This window comes from Nuphar pumila, chromosome 6, assembly GCF_984573655.1.
Source record: "Nuphar pumila chromosome 6, dmNupPumi1.hap1.1, whole genome shotgun sequence".
Taxonomy (NCBI): Eukaryota; Viridiplantae; Streptophyta; class Magnoliopsida; order Nymphaeales; family Nymphaeaceae; genus Nuphar; species Nuphar pumila.
Genome location: NC_143254.1, coordinates 24,377,672 through 24,393,206, shown reverse-complemented (window position 1 = coordinate 24,393,206; position 15,535 = coordinate 24,377,672). Strand labels below are relative to the sequence as shown.

Below are 15,535 nucleotides of genomic sequence, written 5' to 3'. Positions count from 1 at the left end.
TTTCACATGGTGAGTATGCTCATTTCTTTGTGCTTTTTAAACCTTAAATGACATATATCAACATTTTTTTTCACCTTATAATGTGGCAACTAAAATTTATTATTTTCATATTTTTATTAAATATATAGTAAGCAACATAAAACAAACTTTTATTTTCATATTTTTATTAAATATATAGTAAGCAACATAAAACAAACATTTTTTTTCACCTTATAATGTGGCAACTAAAATTAATATAATTTGTTTTAAACATATACATATTTTCATTCTTTAATCGTCTATTTATCATATAAGCATCATGTATGTAGGCCCGGCCATGCAGACAGGTCGATTGGATCTGCACTAGACAACTGTAAGTCTAGATTTGGACCCAAGGTTGAGGTGTTACTATTGGATTCAGATCCTGATTTTATCAGGCCTTCTGTTAGCGACAACAAAACCGGGTTTTGGTTGTAGATAAATACAAACCAGCCCCAAAGGGTTTTGGCACAGTGGGATTAGGCCTTGGTTATCATATGGGTGGTCAAGGTTCGAATCTTGTGGGCATCAAGGGCAAGGGTCTTAGCCATGGAGTTTTCTCCCTTTGGGGTCGATCTATGATATACTTGTTGCCGGGCTGTAGGTTTCTTCTTGTAACTAAATGAAAAAAGAAAAGTACAAACCAGAACATCAGATCGAAGTCTATGTATCATTTGGATCTCATGAATCTGACCTGATTAATTAATTGGACCTATTTGATTTAAGTATGAAACCATATCCTATCATCTCCAATCCTCTTGGAATCAAGTAATACCTGAACACAGCCTTTGGTTCATGTATGAAACAGTTCAGGTTATTGCTAATGTGAATATAAATGAGATTGGAGAAAATGGGTTCAAGCATAAAATGGGTTGTTGGTTGAGCTCATTTTAGGTGCAGATTATAATGAACCACTAAGATCAGGTTAAAGCATTTTAATTTAATTATATGCTTATTTTTTATATTTATTAATTTTATTTATTTTGATAATTTAAATCTTGACATCAATATTACCTATCTAGAGCCCAATCATAGACGGGGTTGCCTATCATTCTTAGTCATAAATAATGGCAATATTTTCAGTATGTTGCCAATTTATCATTAATTCTTGTAAAAGCCACTACTATCTTAAAATATTGTAACTGTTCTAAAATATCACTTATTTTTTTATGATGTAAGAAAACCCTCGAGAACTGGGTCACTTAATGGGCTCGTCTCACTGGGACGTAAGACTCTGGGTTGAGGACACAACCAACCTTGCCTTACGTGCCCCAACCATGAAATATCACTTATCACACAATTTAAAAATACATCTTCTAATATTTAAATATTTTTATTATACATATTTTCTTTAAAATGCTTTATTTATTTAATATTTCCTTGATTTTCTTGAAGAAATAAACTGTTTCAAATTATTGCGAGATTTTTTACACGGAGATTTGTGGCATTGTTTTGCATAAGGCAGTAAGTAGAAACCCTTGAACTTGTGCCTGGTTTATTTGGACCCGTCTGGATCAGGTGATCACCGTAAGCATTAAGGCTTTTTTTGGGAGCCGTTGGTGGCAACGGTAACGAGATTGACAGATTTGACAACAACATCTGCATGATATATATATATATATATATATATATATATATATATAAACACCACAAAAATCACTCCATGCAAACTGAAGGAGCATCTGGAATGCTAGACATAGTGCCAAGCAGTGATATGCGGATTCTTCATTGGTGTAGCTCATGCTGGGAAGAAAAAAAGGCTCTGAGTTTCAGCTGATCCTCGGTACTGACCTGCTATAGAGAAACAAAACAAATAAGCTGCCTTACCCGTCGGGCTGAAGCCTGAAATAGCATTCACTGGGAATGGATTGGGTCCTGCTTGTGACAATTTATTTTTTGACTTTTTAAATAAATAGAAGAGGAATTTTTATGAATTGTTTTGGCATTTAGTTTAGGTAATTAACATTTTTGATAAATTAATTAGCTAATATTGGACAATAATTAGCAATTATTTATTGATAATATTTTAACATTTATATAAGTTATTTAAAATTTAATTAGAGATTTATGAGGTTTTGGAATCTGGATCTTAGTGGAGATCGATCAAAGATGATCAACCCACACAAACATAAGTTCAAACCATCAGGCCAACATGAATGGGTTGGGTAAGATTTAGACCCGTATTGAAGTTTAAACCCGATATACATGGGATTTGGATCAATTTAACATTACAAGAAAATTGTTAATTGGCGACGGAAATTTGCGACGGATTTTTTCCATTGCAAATTAGCGACAAATTAGCTAGAGAAAACTTTCTTCATGAATCCGTCGCTAATTAGCGACGGATTAGCGATGAAAGTTGTTTCATCGCTAATCCGTCGCTAATTAGCGATAGATTAACGACAACAATTTTTCGTCGCTAATTCTCAATACAAGAAAGCCATTTTAGCGAGGGATTTAGCGAGGGAATTTTTCCGTCGCTAATCCGTCGCTAATTAGCGACGGAAAAATTCCCTCGCTAATTTTCGATTTAAACCGAGCGCGAAATTTTCCCTCTCTCCTCGTTCGAAATTTAAATCGACCGCGCACGATTTAAACCACTCTCTCCCCGCCGAAGAGCGCGCTGGAGAGCATGACGGCGATGAGGCAGTTTCACGGAGGATGGCGACGCCGGCGGACGACGACGCCGGAGGACGGAGATGACGGAGGATGGCGACGACTTCGAAGGACGCAATTTCATGGAGGACGGCGACGCCGGAGGACGACGACGATGGAGGACGACGACGATGGAGAACGGCGACGATGGAGAACGGCGACGACTTCGGAGGATGCAGTTTCATGGAGGACGACGATGACTTCGGAGGACGCAGTTTCACGGAGGACGGCGACACCAGAGGATGGCGACAACGACTTCGGAGGACGCCGTTTCAAGGTGGATGGCGACGAGGCGAGCGATTGCTGGAGGACGACGACGCCGGTTCACGGAGGACGGCGATGCCGGAGAGCACCGGTTCACGGAGGACGATACAAGTCTGTGCAATGCCTGTCGGGTGTGGTATAAGTCCGGCTTATTGCTGCCAGAATACCGCCCGACATGGATCAAATTTTTTTTATTTTTTTTTAAAATTTAGCAACAGATTAGCGACGGATAATGTTCGTCGCTAATCTATCGCAAATTTGCGACAAAATTAACGATAGATAAGTTTTTCGCCAATTAGCGAGCAAAAATTCGCGATGGCCTCTATCCATCGCTAATCCGTCGCTAAACTGTTTAGCGACGGCTTAGCGACTGATTAGCGACGGATTTAGGTCGTCGCTAATCCACAGGTTTCTTGTAGTGTAAAACCCAAATGGATCTCACTAAAGTAAATAAGATTTAGATTCATTTGAGACACAAATGGATCTCACTAAAGAAAATAAGATTTGGGTTCATTCAAGACCCAAATGGATCTCATTAATATATATTATTAAGTGGATTGGATTTGGATCTAATGAGATCTGGATGGGCCTCACCAAATCCAAACTCATCCCTCTCAAAATTTAAAAATTTAATTATCAAGAAAATTAATCATTAATTATTATTTAATTCAATTATCAAAGAAATTAATTATTAATTATTAATTAATAAACAATAAATGTAAATTTATGAAGTTTATAAATACATTTATGAGTTTGGATCCCTATTGGGTTTCAACAAGGATTTGGAGTTGGATCCACTTGATTTAACCAACCCAACACAAAACCTAATCCCATGGTTTTCACCCACCTTATTCACTCACATAGTTTTTGCTTTTCACCCACCATATTCACCCTTTTTTTTTCATCTCATGGTTTTCACTCCCCTTTTTACCCTCTCTTGCCTATAAAAGGGCTCTTTCTGCCTCTCTAATTTCATTACTCTCACTCTCACTCTCTCTTCTCTCCCACTTGTGTTCTCTCTCCCCTCCATTTCTGTAGACTCAGGTGGTTGGATGCCACTACCACCTACATCCTCTTCTTCTATATCTTCCTGTCGGATGGAGGGTAGCAAGATCCATTTCTCCTCCTTCCATGTTCCTGCCTGAGATCGACAACCCAACCGTGCTTCCCTGCTACAACCACCATTGATTACTACACTGAGGGTGGTGTAATTGCTTCGACATCTTGAATATGCATGCTCAAATATTAAATTATGTATACTGATACATATGTATGAATTTAGATGATTTTACACATGATTTGCATACAAATGGAGGATTTTACAAAACATTAACTATGCATGTCTCAAACTTTAAGTTGTTCAAAAATAGGTTTTTAATGCATATGCAATTTTAGAGCACACAATTGGCATATTTTGACTATGCAATTGTGAGACTTCGATTATGTTGATTGTGATCGAAGATATATCGAGTTCTTTGATATATATCTAGAAAATCTAGATTATCATGACTTAAGATTTGAGTATTGTTTATGGAATATGTCAAATTTGACTATACTGATTTTTCAAAGTACCGCTGTTGGTTTACAAATATAGATGTGTTAGCTTTTTAAAAACCCAAATACTTGTATGTTATGCATGTTGAAATGTAATGTTGCATGTAGCCACGTTACGATGTCAATGTATATTATGATATATTTACATATGATGTGATTTACATACATTTGTATATGGCTCGTGTTCGAGACGGTGGTTCAAGGAACCAAACTGATGTCTTGTTAGTTATTTTAAGATGCAGTGTTAGCACCCATTTGATAGTAAATTTTGGGATGCAGTGTTAGTATCCTATTGATAGTTATTTTGGGATGCGGTGTTAGCACCCGTTCGATAGTTATTTTGGGATGCAATGTTTTCACTCCTTCGATACTTAATTTGGGATGTGGTACGTGTTAGCACCCATTTGATAGTTATTTTAGGATGAATATTAGCACTTGTTTGATAATGATTTTGGGATGCGATGTTAGCATCCATTTGATAGTTATTTTAGGATGAATATTATCACTTGTTTGATAATGATTTTGGGATGCGATGTTACCACTCACTTGATGATTATTTTAAAATGCGGTGTTAGCGCCTGCTTTATGATTATTTTAGAATGTTGTGTTAGCACCCGTTGGATGATTATTTTGGGATGTTGTGTTAGCACCCGTTTGATGATTATATTGGGATGCAATGCTAGCACCTATATGATAATTATTTTGGGATATAGTGTTAGCACTTGTTTGATAATTATTTTGAAATACAGTGTTAACACCCATTTGATAATTATTTTAAGAAACAATGTTAGCACCTATTTGATAGTTATTTTGAGATGCAGTGTTAGCACATGTTTGATAATTATTTTGAGATGCAATGTTAGCACCCATTTGATAGTCATTTTGTGATGTTGATTTTATGATAGAATGATCTTGGCCGATTTAACGATGAGTGGTTCTGCGAGCACCCGTAGGAAAAGTGAATATTAAAACATTATAAAGTTGTTTGAAAGAAAAATATATTCTATTAATAAATATAAGAGTAGGCATTTGTGTTATATTGAATGCGAGAGTAGACGTTGAAATTACATTGCACGTTTTGTGTTATGTTCAATATATAGTATAATTATGAGCATGTTTCTGAATAATGTTGCTTAGCATTCTTATGCTTTATGTAAGTTGTATGCAAGATTATGGTTGATGGGATAAAATTATAATAACATGTAGTATTGCTTTTGAATACCATGAACTTGCATTTACACTATCTTCATAAGTTTCATATAAGCTGTGTGAAATTATGAATGATGAGATGATGTGATACTGAATGATAGCATATTGTATTGTTGCAAATATTGTGGTCATTTCATATCTATCGTGCTGATCTGACCCATTTTTTTTTAAACATTTTTAGGTAATGAGTAAATTGTTGTTCTAGGTGATGATGAGACAAGTCATGAAACCACACTGTGAATAGTTTTGTTTTTGGATTTGTTTAATGCATTAAAAAATGTTAATTATATGTTAAACAATCTCAATTCAATTATGTTTTGAAGTTTTGTTTGAAATGAATCATCTTTGAAATTCTGTTTTCTCTATTTCAAAATCTATGTGTGTGTGATTAGACTCAGATCCAATAAGACTAAGATTCATTTCTTGTTGTACTTTTCTATAACCCGCCCAATGTTAGCTAACTTTGATCAATTAAACTATTTTTGTTGTGCTACCAAATGTAATTTTAAAATGATCAGTTACAAAAAGTTTTTTTTTTTTAATTTTCAAAGTTAACAAATTTGGGGCATTATAGTCCGGTTGGCCCTCCCTGTCTAGCGACAAACTGTTGAAGATGAAGCTATCAGTGGCCCTGTAATTTCCTATCATAATTTAAAGGAAAGAAGAGGAAGGAGGGATTGTGAACCTCTGCCCCCCTTCCACCATTGTTAACTATAGGGGCTGTCCTGTTAGCTGGTTGGGCCTCTGTCGGGTTGTTTCTGGTTGGGACAATCATCAGTGATGACCATGGCCCCACCCAAACTTCCTTCTATCCCCTCCTTTATTTCATGGGATGGGAAAGAAGAGGGTGAGGAGCCAGTGGTTGGCAATCCCATGCTCGTTGATGGATGAGATTCTCGCGGGTATGCTCAAACCAGTTGCAAATTGCCAGAGGGTCCTACTGCCCCTGAACTCACTTGAAGAGAGAGGAGCAAGAACTTACAGTGGGTCCTGACCACCCTTTTTATCATGCACCTCTGCTAATGAATGGTTGGTGTAAGCATGTGAACTATTGTTGGAGTATGACAGGTGTGAGCTATCATTCACCAACACCGCTGAATTGTGCCCTTTACATGGACCTCTATTGCTATCAATTTTATTCTTTTATGCATCTATACGCTGCATGGATCGTTCCTTGAATGGAATTGAGGCGACCCTAGCTCTAATACCACTTTGATGCAAGTGGAAAGCCCAATTCACAAAGGAACAATACTCCTATAGATCTATGCTATCAAAACATGAATAATGAAAATTGGTAATTACCTAATGCATAAAATCAAATAAAATAATAATTCTCAATCCAGTCAAGTCTCCCCAATCTTAAATCTTCTCGTTACTTATAGGAAAAGAATCCTAATCCTAGTACACCAAAACTATCATTTTTTATAAACATCAATTAAGAAAGCAAATCTTAATTCCACAAAACTACTAAAATAAGATATGGATCAATTACTTAGATCCAATATCCATTACAACGACCCAAAACAAGAAAATATCCAAACTAAAACAATATGAATCTTAAATGATCCAATGAACCATGTGGACCAGGATATATGTCACTTTTCTCCCGCATCAGGTATGGACTATTACTGCCATGTACACCGCACTCAGACGTGTTGGTGAAGTCAGACAAGGAATTTTTTTTGGATGATAGAGCTGGGGTTAGGCAGACCCCTAGTGGTTCACTAATCAAATAATTTTCAATAATAACCTTACACAATGTTCATACCGCCGGGAAACCAGTCCAATGGTTTATGTTTCCAAACAGAGCAGTTGTTTATAGCCGTTAGATTAGCTAAAGCATAACACCACCTAATGATGGAGGGATGAGTACTATTAGTGCCAATACGAAGCACAACCACCCTAACAGAATTCACACAAGATCTTATAATTTCTTTGGGGAGACATATCCTTGTCTTCAAAAATTATCGAATGCCAAAGCTTTCATAACATGATGCAATTCTTTGTACAAAGGTAGGATCACCTGTTGAAAACACAAAGAAATAAGAGGATGATAGTTCACTCATGGATCGAACCAAGACTCTACTTGATCACCCTTCCCCATAGTTCACTTGGCATCTTCCAACATGCACTCCGCTCCCTATATGATGCCCTTCCAAATCCACCAAGTTTGGCTACTATTTCTTGGCCTCCAGATTGAGTGGTATTTAATATACTTGGCCTGCATTAGCTCAACCCAAGGGGCTTCATGACAAGGATTTGAATATTGGACTCGTTGAACCCATTTGACCACAGCATGCAAATAGATGCAGAACCTTTTTTTTTTTTGGATAATCCAAGGGAAACAGCCCCCCCTTCCCCCAATCACCAACCACATTGGCTGTCCTCCGGTCGGTAAAACACTTGAGGCCCCCCTACCCACCGGAGAGTACACCCAGCTTCGATATTGTGCCAAGGAATACCACCCATGGGTTACGAACTTGTGGTGTTCCGTCAACTTGGTGACATTGATAATTAGAAGACTGGAGTAACTGCAATGCCTGACACAAAGACCTGGGTAGTGGAAAAGAGCTGCGAAAGGCAAAGGAGCCTGAACTTAATTTTCAGGACAATAGCACTTATGATGACATGGTAACTGCCCAAATCCTAAAATGTTGATGATTGACATCCCTCACAGCTCTAGAAGTGTGTTTGTTTCATGGCTTGATGTCACATAATCACACAAGATTTTCTTGGCAAGGAAAAAATCTCACAACCTGAAATTTTGTGTGTTTGGGAAAGATATTGGAAGAATGTAGGGGTAAATTGTATTTTAAAACTACTAAAACAAAACTAGATATATAAACAGTTTAAAAATTCAAAGCTATAGAACATTGAAATACCATCTCATGTAATGCAAAATAAGCCAGAGTTTTAACATAGTGTGCTCTTATTGATATTTTCATGGTTCTGTGAATTTGTCACGATAATACCATGTGATCCTCAAAATCGTGGCAACATTTATGATATATCTTCCCCCAAGAATTTTGATTTTGAGATTCGAACATTAATCTGCCACACCCTCATGGTTATTGTTCCACAATGTTCTGCTATAGTTTTTAACTATCCTCATGCCATGCATTGCCCTATGTCATAGGGACACGCCATTTTGGTTTCGTGTCCATAGTGCACGGACACTGACATGCACAATATTTTTTAAATAATATTTGATTATATTTAATTTTCTTTTAATAAAAACCATTTTTAATGTTAAAATGTTCAAAAAATAGTTTTTATTGATTAAAAAATTTCATGTCCTCGTGGTCTCACTTTTGCAAAAACATGAATAATTGTGACAGGCATTGCCTATGTAATGATGACATGACAGTAAAAATGCCGAGTACATTCAATTTGACAAGTAAAATCTGGCTTTTTTGATGCCTACTGCAGGGAAGAAGAATATCTACAAATAACTGAAAACTAAAGAGTAGAAAAAAAATGAAGCAATAACACATCTTTGAACAATTTCAGAAATAAAGTGCAATAAAATGTCCACTGCTTCAATCTTCTTCCACTGCTATCGCTCCCATCCAGCTTGACTTGAATGCTCACTTCCTGCGATGTATCCCAAGAGTTCATTCAAAACAGATGGGCAACTCTTCGCCAAGTGCTTATAACCCTCAGTTCTCATAACAACTGCAACATTATGACATAAACATGTTAACATCACTGATCCCACAGTCATGGATGAAAATAAACTTTGGTCCATCTTGAACTACTTTATCCTGATAATAAGCTTCCATTTTTAGTTTTCTTGAAGTCAAAATCCCATTTGAAAAACATATAAGATGGTAAATCTCATTAACTGATTTTCATGACAATACTAGTTGTGAGACCTTGGGCTGGAGTTTGTTCAATATGCACAAGAATCAAGTGGAGAGAATGTGTCTACTTACCTGTTAGATTTGCTGCAATAAATTTGAGACAAGTTGATTTAAGCCGAACACAGTGGTGCTGCTCTGCCAAGGCTAAAGTTGTTGCAACCGTGTCTGTACTGATTTCTTTATAGAGCTCAACTTCACAAATTAGCCTTAGTCTTTCTATGTCATAGCGGTCAGCTGCTGCTAGTAGATGTTGTGCCATTAAAGTTGAAGCTACAGCCGCGGGCTCTTGCAGGTCAGGAAGCGAATCCCAGTATATAAAGTGGAGTAAAGCCTACAAATGCAGCAACAAGAAGAACCCGTATTGAGTTCATTGAATGAGCTTGGCAAAGTACTTACGTATTTAATTATTTATATCTAGTAAGATAAGTAATGGGCTAAGAAATTGATTGAAAATTAGTAAAAGCATAAGATCTTGAAGGATAGTTGACAACCTTGAACACTGATGCTTGCATGTCTTCAACCTTTATGTTACTTGTGTTTTGATCTTTCATTGGCCCAAAAAGCTGAGCTTGGAATACAGGTGAACGTGTGGCAAGTACCAACTTGTGAGCAGTAAAGGTTTCCCCATCAACCACAAAACTCACATCTGCATCATTTCCACTCTCTAAGAGCTGTCCAAATTGTTGCCCAATGTTAGAGGGCGGTATCGAAATGGGGCACAGATTTGGTCGCTCAGTGTGTGATAGAATAACACCAATACTACAGCAAATTAAAAGGCAATCGTCTTTAAGGTAGTTTGACCCTTCTAAAATAGATCTCTTCAAGAAGTCTGGGTACCCCCTGTGCATTACCCAAAACATGCATCATAAGTAGCTGTGGACAGAAAGCATGCAACTTTTTTTCACGTATATTATAATCAAATTGTTAACCCAAACGAATATAATAGCATGATTAAGAGATCTTTACAGAGCCCATAAAAAAAAACAGAAAAAGAAGAAGGAAGAACAAAATTTGCAGATAAAGAGAAAAACCAACAGCAGGTTAATTAAAGTCATACCAGGAGGTTTCCCGATTTGTTAACGTGTATGGTCCGTCCCTGTCAAACAGTTGGGTGTGATCACTGTGCTCATCTCTCCCGCTCTGATCCATCAACTTCAATCCGAACACGGCCCTCACGTTGGTCGCGTCGCTGGCGAGGGCGACGAAGAGGGAGACGTATTTCGGTTTATAGAAGCGATCACCGTCCGGGTAGAAGCGGACCTCCCAGAAGTGCTCGCCGACCATGAAGGCATCGGAGGCTATGTAATTGCCGACGCCCATGCCCTTGGAGAGGGAGTAGCCGTTGATCTTGAGATGGTGATGACCATTGATGGTTTGGGTGACATAGGTGGTGGTGGTGACGTCGGGGGAGGAGGAAGCGTTGTCAATATCCATATCAACAGTCCCCAAACATGTACAGGGTCGTCTGAGGGAGGGACGGAAGGCGGAAGGAAGGAATAGTTTGTATTGGTTCCTTTTTAAAGCCCAACCATATCCAGAGTCTTGAGGAATAACAACTCCTAAATTCCTTGGTTTCCTATTCAATGTGGTTCTCTTCCTTGGATGAGATTCTATTCAAACCATAAAACACCTGTTAGTGGCTTTCTTTATGTTGAAAATCAGCTCAATAAAGAAAATATCATGATATTCTCAAAATATGGGAGATCTGAAATATCGTTATAGTACCAGGATATTTTCAGTTCCAGTTACCTCTTTTATTCCCTACTTATTATGTTTTTTTTTTTTTTAAACTATCGAGATTTTCTTAGAAAGCCTATAAATTCCAAGATATTTAATGCTTGTGACTATTGAATAAATCATGACTCTCTCTCCCCTTTGGATATCCGTTTCTGAAAAGGTGTTTTTAGAGGATCTTTGAGAAGCAGTTGGAAATCGGTTTTCACATGACATCTGTTATCAGATTATGGTTTAGTTTAATGCGTTTAGGACTGCAAATTTCCGGTAAGAGATGCCAACCGTTTTTTTTTATTACTTGAATGAACCCTGACCCCAGATCCTATTTGTATAGTATCTGTAGAAAATAGATACGATACGATACTGACCTGAATCTTAGATCGACCCTGGAGGCAATGTTGTCAGTATCAGTGCGAATATATAGACCTATTTGTATAGTATCTGTAGAAAATCGATACGATACTAACCTGAATCGGCTATTTTTTAATAAATATAAAAATTTGCTTAAAATTAATTTTTAATATCATTTTAATGGTTTCAACATGTGTCACGTTCTTATTTACACATAATATTTTTTAATCAGAACGATTTACTTGAGAATCGGTATCGGCCAATTCACCGGAATCGTTGGCCAAATGATTCGATAGTTGATACGATTTTGACAACATTGCTCATGCATGGTAAAACTCCTTTGCTACGTCCCTGGCTCCCAGAGATTATGCTGGCTGGGCATCGGCCAAAACACGAACCTTATCTGTGTTCGTCAAGAAAGCATTATATGCTAACGAGGTCACATATTAGGGTGAAATTGGTTCCAATGCTATTGCAGATTAGGGATCCCGGATGGAGGTTTTGAAATTTTTTGGCTGTTCAGAATCGGACTCTCCATGTGTTTAGCCTTGTCCAATTAAAAGGTCGATCTATATAGTCAAGCTGGTGGATCAGAAAACAGCCTCACCTATTATTCGGCCAAGTTGGGATTGGGCCAGGGTACGTATCAAACGGGGAAACCAACCATTGAAGTCCAAATGCATAGACCAACCAACCAAAGGGGCTCCGCTTGTCTGGTAGGAGCAGCTAGTGCATGTCACCTTGTGTTGGGAGGTTGCAGGTTCAAAAGTCAATGGTATAGTTGTATAACTCAGGGTAACCCAGAAGCTTTTATTGGGAGGAGCTAGAAGATATTTTATTTTTCTTGGAGGGTCAGAAGATATTTCTTTGGGGGTGGGGGGCGGATGCAGAAGATTATTTCATTTTTTTTGGGGCATATTTTTTTTTTCCCTGTACAATGGGAAACTTTGTTGTACTCTGGCAAATTGGCAGTATCCAAGTACAACCCAAACCGGATCTCTCTTATATAGAATAATATCTTCCTTCCCCATACTTTCCTTTTTCGCTCTATGGAAATCCCTTCTCTTGCCAACTAGTTTATAGCGGTGATTGGTGAGAGTGACCCTCTAAGGAAGTCTCCCCAGTTTCCCTTCCTCTTTCCAAGAGACCAGGATAGCCTTTTCCGACTTGCAATTTTCTCATCCCCTCTCTCTCTCTCTCTCTCTCTCTCTCTCTCTCTCTCTAGGTTATTAGGATAAGTGAATCAGCAACACCGTGAAGAAGACCCCCAACCATCTCCTTGAATCAAGGGAAAGAAGAAGAAGAAGAAAAAAAAAATGATGGTCGCGAAGAGGAGAGGCTGTTCGTGCAGCAAGGATGATTTCTTCCCGGAGGAGTCCTTCAACAGTTGGGGGAGTTACCTCAACGCCCTCAAGGAGACCAAGATCCGTCTGACGGATCGGATCACGAGTCGGTCCCTTGACCAGACTGAGCTCAACGAGGTGCGGGCCAGGAGCCAGCATGACATGAAACGGAACCTCTCCTGGTGGGACCTCATCTGGTTCGGCATGGGGGCCGTCATAGGCGCCGGCATATTCGTCCTTACCGGGTTGGAGGCCGAGGCTGACGCGGGGCCCGCCGTGGTTCTCTCTTATGTGGTCTCCGGCATCTCCGCGATGCTCTCTGTCTTCTGCTACACCGAGTTCGCCGTCGAGATTCCTGTTGCAGGTGTGCCCCATTTTTCTTTCTCACCCACCTATTTCTCTCGATCATATCCAGTGATCGAGACCAAGTACTTTACAAAGTACTCGGCCCACACAAAACACAGAAAATCGCTGCACTTATAACGATTTTCTGTATTTTGTGTTTTATACAGAAAATTGTTGCATGCATAGCGATTTTCTGTATTTGGTTTTACACAGAAAATCACTGCACTCGTTAGTGATTTTCTGTATTTTGTGTCGCCCGATTACTTTGTAAAGTACTTGGGCCGGCCTGATCACCTAACCACGCCTGGTGTTGATCTGATCCCTCTGTGCAGGTGGTTCTTTTGCTTATCTTCGAGTTGAGCTCGGAGATTTTGTAGCTTTCATCGCGGCCGGAAACATTCTTTTGGAGTATATAATCGGTGGAGCAGCCGTAGCCCGGTCCTGGACATCTTATTTCGCCACCCTTCTAGGCCACCATCCTGATAAGTTCCGGATCATCACAAACCTCGCCACAAACTACAACAAGCTTGATCCCATAGCTGTTGTAGTAGTAATCATCATCGGTATCATCGCTTCGCTTAGCACCAAGGGAACTTCACGATTCAACTACATTGCATCCATAATTCATATGCTGGTAATTGTGTTTATCATCATCGCCGGATTGACGAAGGCGAAAACCAACAACTACTCAGATTTCATCCCCTACGGCATTCGCGGCGTCTTCAAGGCCTCTGCGGTGCTGTTCTTTGCGTATGTAGGCTTTGACGCGGTCTCGACCATGGCCGAAGAGACCAAGAACCCGGCTAGAGACATACCAATCGGTCTAGTGGGCTCGATGACTGTCACAACAATTTGCTACTGCCTCATGGCTGTGACCCTCTGCCTGATGCAGAACTACAAAAGCATTGATGCGGATGCACCCTTCTCAATTGCATTTGGGAGTGTGGGAATGACATGGGCTAAGTACATTGTAGCATTTGGTGCATTGAAGGGGATGACAACGGTCCTTTTGGTGAGTGCGGTCGGCCAGGCCCGGTACTTGACCCACATCTCCCGGACCCATATGATCCCTCCTTGGTTCGCGCTGGTCAACGAGCGGACGGGTACACCGGTTAATGCAACTGCCGTTATGCTAGCAGCTACTGGTATCATTGCCTTCTTCACCAACCTCAACATCTTGTCCAACCTGCTGTCCATTTCAACCCTGTTCATCTTCATGTTGGTCGCGGTGGCTCTGCTGGTACGCCGGTACTATGTGTCCGGTGAGACGACTAAGTCGAACCAGATTAAGCTGATCTTCTTCATTGTGTTGATACTTGGGTCCTCTATTGCTACTGCGGTCTACTGGGCTACCATCCCAAATGGGTGGATTGCTTACTGTATCACTGTGCCCATATGGTTCTTGGCAACACTGGGCTTGGACATCTTCGTGCCAAAGGCCAGGGCTCCGAAGCTGTGGGGCGTACCGCTCGTGCCGTGGTTGCCCTCAGCGTCGATTGCGATAAACATTTTTCTGCTGGGCTCGATCGATGCGAAATCGTTCATGAGGTTTGGGATATGGACTGCATTCCTTCTGGTGTACTATTTCCTTGTGGGTCTTCATGCATCTTATGACACTGCAAAGGCGTCGGAACCCAGCAAGTTGAACTCAGTGGAAGAGGGTCAGTCTGGCTTGGCAGGACATATATAGTTGATACTTGGTTGCTTGAATGTTTCGGATGTGTTTGGCCTATTCAATGCTTTCTGTTATTTATGTGTTGACTGTTAGTATATAAAACTTTTGTTGAAGAAAGGGTTTAAAAGTTTCAATCTCTCTTTACCCCGTGCCTAAGGCCAGGGTAGCTGTTACTCAGTTTTTTAGCTAACTGTCATGCTAATCGGTTTTCGTATAGTTTTTTCATGTTTTTCTTAAATCTGATCCTACAAATGTGTTTTACATGTTTGATTTTATAGAAATCTAGTCTCGAATCATTACGTAATGGTCTAAGATTTTTTTAAATATTCAAAGCTTAAAAAATCATGTATTTCATCTAAAAACATGATCCAAGTTTTGTTTCCTGTTTCTTATTAAATGTGTCTGTATGATCAGATTTAAGTAATACTTAGTACCGCGTGCTTAATGAAAAATGCACGCGTAACAGTCGCTCAGTGTGCGTCCAGAAAAAAGATCATTGCAGTGCTTTTGAAGCGCCGCTGAAA

At 39.3% G+C, this 15,535-nt stretch overlaps 1 protein-coding gene and 1 pseudogene across 1 annotated transcript; one reads left to right on the top strand and one right to left on the bottom strand.

Annotated features, from left to right (window-relative positions):
• Positions 1-9,256: 9,256 nt before the first annotated feature.
• LOC149834376 (BTB/POZ and MATH domain-containing protein 1-like) lies at positions 9,257-12,539 on the bottom strand (the record flags this gene model as incomplete). Its single annotated transcript, XM_090009354.1, has 5 exons — positions 9,257-9,375; positions 9,636-9,894; positions 10,055-10,403; positions 10,621-10,978; positions 12,518-12,539. Coding segments are annotated over 5 exons (1,107 nt in total), but the record flags the coding sequence as incomplete, so codon positions are not given.
• Positions 12,540-12,967: 428 nt separating this feature from the next.
• On the top strand, positions 12,968-15,026 carry LOC149834375 (cationic amino acid transporter 1 pseudogene; annotated as a pseudogene).
• Positions 15,027-15,535: the final 509 nt, after the last annotated feature.